The 4,602-nt window shown below is 58.1% G+C and overlaps 1 protein-coding gene across 1 annotated transcript; it reads left to right on the top strand.

Annotated features, from left to right (window-relative positions):
* Nucleotides 1-1,308: 1,308 nt before the first annotated feature.
* Nucleotides 1,309-4,039, top strand: LOC124662301 (pentatricopeptide repeat-containing protein At3g57430, chloroplastic-like). Its single transcript, XM_047200153.1, has one exon. The coding sequence runs from the start codon at nucleotides 1,366-1,368 to the stop codon at nucleotides 3,907-3,909; it is 2,544 nt and encodes an 847-aa protein (XP_047056109.1). The 5' UTR covers nucleotides 1,309-1,365; the 3' UTR covers nucleotides 3,910-4,039.
* Nucleotides 4,040-4,602: the final 563 nt, after the last annotated feature.

Raw genomic sequence — 4,602 nt, 5'->3', positions numbered from 1 at the left:
TATGCCTGCCGTGTGAGCACATGTATGATGCCTTACTAATGTTATCAATGTCCGTTTTCATCTAAACTACTTTTGATCAGGCACACCTCTAATGGCATCTGATCTTCTGGCATACTGAGATGATCATGCTTGGGTCACCTGCTGAGGTTCCCGGCGAGGGGCCGGCGAAGAAGCGGCGTGGAAGGCCGGCTAAGGTCGGCCACTTCCATGAGGACGCAGGGCCGGACCACTTCCTCCGCATCATCTTCAAGCCCACCTTCGGCCTACTCATGATCCCTAAAGCTTCCGTCAAGTGGTTCGGAGAAATTCCTTCCAACATCATCGTCACCACCAACACTGAATGCAATTGGAGGATGACTACGAGGAGAGAAAGCAATGACGCATTCGTCGACCAGGGATGGACGGCCTTCGCCATCGCCCATCAGCTCAAGGTACGTCAGTTCCTCACCTTCAGGAAGATGTTCTCCTTGGAGTACAGTGTGGTCATCTTCGACCACACCTGCACTGAGGTGGTGAGCAGGTGTCCGTACCATGGTGATGACACCAGGTGTGTCGTCTTCGAGCATCATGTCTGAAGCTAACCTGGTACCATGTCGTGTCTAGTTGATGTTCGCGTCTAGTGTGTTGAACTATGATCATGTCTACCATGTCCAGAACTATGATCGTGTCTGCAAATGGTTTGTTCTGAACTTGTGTCGTCTATGATCACTGCTAAGTTTTGTGTCGTCTATGACTGTGTTCTTGCTTCTGCTATTGATCATTGGTAACCTCACCACTGAAGGAAAGATGAGATATACGCAGACACGGATTATGAGTTGCAACCAAACACTACTAGCGCTGTTCTAGGTTGCTACAAGGTCTGAAAACCGACCTACCAATCGATCATAGCGCAAATCTCTACGAGATGAAAAACTCTGTGAGACCACCAAACAACGTGACTTTTATGTCCCATAGCCCGTCTTAGATTCGCAGGGGGCTTCTTCCCACTACGCCAGTGATGCAGAAAATAGATACATCCTACCAAACACGCTCCATATGTGCAAGGCTTACCACCTATTTACCAACGAGGTCTACAAGAACATTCCTTTTTTCCATCCATTTTGTGATATATCGGCTATAGTTGGTGTTGCCCTGACTTCACCATTGCCACTGAAACTGTTCGTACATTTTGAAGTGTGAAAAAAATTTGAAATAAAATTTTGCAGTCCTATTTTAACAAATTCGGTTTTGTGTAATGGTATTGTGGCTATTCTCTCTAAAAAAAAAACTGTAAACTGGAGGAAGAAAGCTTATCCGAGCTCTCCACAGACCTCGCTCCTCAGCTGAGCTGACCAATCCCCTCAGGTCAGCTCAGCTCGCTCCTCCATGGCCACCACCGTGGCTCCACCGGCGGCCCCGCTTCCCACCTCCGCCACCATACGCTCCCTCACCGCATCCGGAAACCACGCCGCCGCCCTCCGCGCGCTCTCCTCCCTCGCATCCTCCGCCTCCATCGACCACTTCGCGCTCCCACCAGCCATCAAGTCCGCAGCGGCGCTCCGTGACGCCCGCGCCGCGCGCACCCTCCACGCAGCGTCCCTACGCCGCAACCTCCTCCACCAACCCACCCCGGCCGTCGCCAACGCGCTCCTCACCGCCTACGCGCGCTGCGGGGACCTCGCGGCGGCGCTGGCGCTCTTCGACGCCACGCCGCCGGACCTCCGCGACGCCGTGTCCTACAACTCCCTCATCTCCGCGCTCTGCCTCTTCCGCCGCTGGGCCCACGCGCTGGACGCCCTCCGCGCCATGCTCGCCGAGGGCCGCCACGACGTCAGCTCCTTCACGCTCGTCAGCGTGCTCCTCGCCTGCTCCCACCTCCCCGCCGACGCCGGCCGCGAGGCCCACGCCTTCGCGCTCAGGCACGGCTTCCTCGACCACGGCCGCGAGCGGTTCCCCTTCAACGCGCTGCTCTCCATGTACGCGCGCCTCGGCCTCGTCGACGACGCGCAGAGACTCTTCCGCACCGCCGCCGCCGCGCCCGACGGCGGGGACGTCGTCACGTGGAACTCCATGATCAGCCTGCTCGTCCAGGCCGGCCGCTGCGGCGAGGCTGTGGACGTGCTCTACGGCATGGTGGCGGCCGGCGTGCGCCCGGACGGCGTCACGTTCGCGAGCGCGCTCCCGGCGTGCTCGCGGCTGCAGATGGTCTCCCTCGGCAGGGAGGTGCACGCCGTCGTCGTCAAGGACGGCGACCTCGCCGCCAACTCGTTCGTCGCGAGCGCGCTGGTGGACATGTACGCCGGCAACGAGAAGGTGGAGAACGCGCGCAGGGTGTTCGACATGGTGCCGGAGCCGGGCCGGCAGCTGGGGATGTGGAACGCCATGATCTGCGGCTACGCGCAGGCCGGCATGGACGAGGACGCGCTCCAGCTCTTCGCGCGGATGGAGGCGGAGGCCGGCTGCGCGCCCAGCGAGACCACCATGGCCGGCGTGCTGCCCGCGTGCGCGCGCTCCGAGGCGTTCGCCGGCAAGGAGGGCGTGCACGGGTACGTGGTGAAGCGCGGCATGGCGGGCAACCGGTTCGTGCAGAACGCGCTCATGGACATGTACGCGCGCCTCGGCGAGATGGACGTGGCGCGCAGGATCTTCGACATGATCGACCTCCCCGACGTCGTCTCCTGGAACACCCTCATCACCGGCTGTGTCGTGCAGGGCCTCGTCACCGAGGCGTTTCAGCTTGTTACTGAGATGCAGCTGCCATCGATGGAAGCAGAAGAAGAAGTCGTCAGGTGCATGCCGAACAACATCACCCTGATGACGCTCCTCCCAGGCTGCGCGGTCCTGGCGGCGCCGGCGAGGGGGAAGGAGATCCACGGGTACGCGGTGAGGCACGCGCTGGAATCAGACATCGCCGTGGGCAGCGCGCTGGTGGACATGTACGCCAAGTGCGGCTGCCTGGCCTTGTCGAGGGCGGTGTTCGACCGGCTGCCGAGGAGGAACGTCATCACCTGGAACGTCCTCATCATGGCCTACGGGATGCACGGGCTCGGCGACGAGGCGGTGGCGCTCTTCGACCGGATGGCTGCGAGCGGCGAGGCAACACCCAACGAGGTCACCTTCATCGCCGTCCTAGCCGCCTGCAGCCACTCCGGCCTGGTTGACCGTGGCCTGGAGCTGTTCCACGGCATGAAGAGGGACCACGGCGTCGAGCCCACGCCGGACCTCCACGCCTGTGTCGTCGACGTCCTCGGGCGGGCCGGACGCCTCGACGAGGCCTACGGCATCATCAGCTCCATGGAGCCGGGGCAACATCAGGTCTCGGCGTGGAGCAGCATGCTCGGCGCGTGCCGGCTGCACCGGAACGTGCCGCTCGGGGAGATCGCCGCCGAGCGGCTGTTCGAGCTGGAGCCCGACGAGGCCAGCCACTACGTGCTCCTCTGCAACATCTACTCCGCCGCCGGGATGTGGGAGAAGTCGGTGGCGGTGCGCGGTAGGATGCGGCAGCGGGGCGTCGCCAAGGAGCCCGGCTGCAGCTGGATCGAGCTCGACGGTGCGATCCACCGGTTCATGGCCGGCGAGTCCTCCCATCCGGCCAGCGCCGAGGTGCACGCGCACATGGACGCGCTCTGGGAGCGGATGCGTCGGGAGGGGTACGTGCCGGACACGTCGTGCGTGCTCCACGACGTCGACGAGACCGAGAAGGCGGCCATGCTCCGGTACCACAGCGAGAAGCTCGCCATCGCCTTCGGGCTGCTCAGGGCCCCCGCCGGCGCCACCATCAGGGTGGCCAAGAACCTGAGGGTGTGCAACGACTGCCATGAGGCCGCCAAGTTCATGTCCAGGATGGTTGGGCGGGAGATCGTGCTGAGGGACGTGAGGAGGTTCCACCATTTCCGTGATGGCAATTGCTCGTGTGGGGACTATTGGTAGCTTAGACATCCGCGTCAAATTTTCACTCATATTGGCTTTCTGAAATTGCTATATATTCTTCTGTGAATAACTCAGTATGACTAGAGGTTTTGTGAATTTCAAAACAAAGAAATGAACTTCAAATTTGGATACTCGAGGAGTAGACGACTTAAACGAATCTTGTAATCTTTAGTACCTGGTGGAAATATAAGCAATTTTGTGATGAACATATAAACAGTAAATAAAACATGACTAAAAGCATAGAGATTGAACGACAAAAGCAAGTCTAAACAGATTGCTGCAGGTAGTGTTTGAAGCATGATCCTAAGTAGATGAAACAAGGTCATATATGGGGCGTTGAAACAAGAGCCATTCGCGTTAGCGGTGTTGTTGGAGAGAGATATGTCGCCGAAGATATCGTCGATGCCAGGGAAGACGTTGTCGTTGCATCCGGGTTGGAGAAGGAGCTAGTAGTCGCACAAGATGTATTTTAAAAATGGTCTTGGGCTCATCAGATTCAACCATTGTTATCTGATGATAACAAGCTTTGAGGTCTAACTTAGAAAACCACTTAGTGCATGCTAATTCATCCAATAGTTCATCCACCATGAAAATGAAAAATTCACTAGTTTATCACCATGAAAATGGCAAATTTACTTTTCACGGTAATATTTCAGTCTTATATAGTCCACATGTACCATATTTTATTTTTCT

This window comes from Lolium rigidum, chromosome 6 (assembly GCF_022539505.1).
Source record: "Lolium rigidum isolate FL_2022 chromosome 6, APGP_CSIRO_Lrig_0.1, whole genome shotgun sequence".
NCBI lineage: Eukaryota > Viridiplantae > Streptophyta > Magnoliopsida > Poales > Poaceae > Lolium > Lolium rigidum.
Note: the sequence above shows the minus strand (reverse complement) of the source record. Positions and strands in the feature narration are given on the sequence as shown.

Excerpts from the sequence above, each read along its gene's own strand:
- LOC124662301 (XM_047200153.1), top strand. The coding sequence starts at position 1,366 with ATGGCCACCACCGTGGCTCCACCGGCGGCCCCGCTTCCCACCTCCGCC.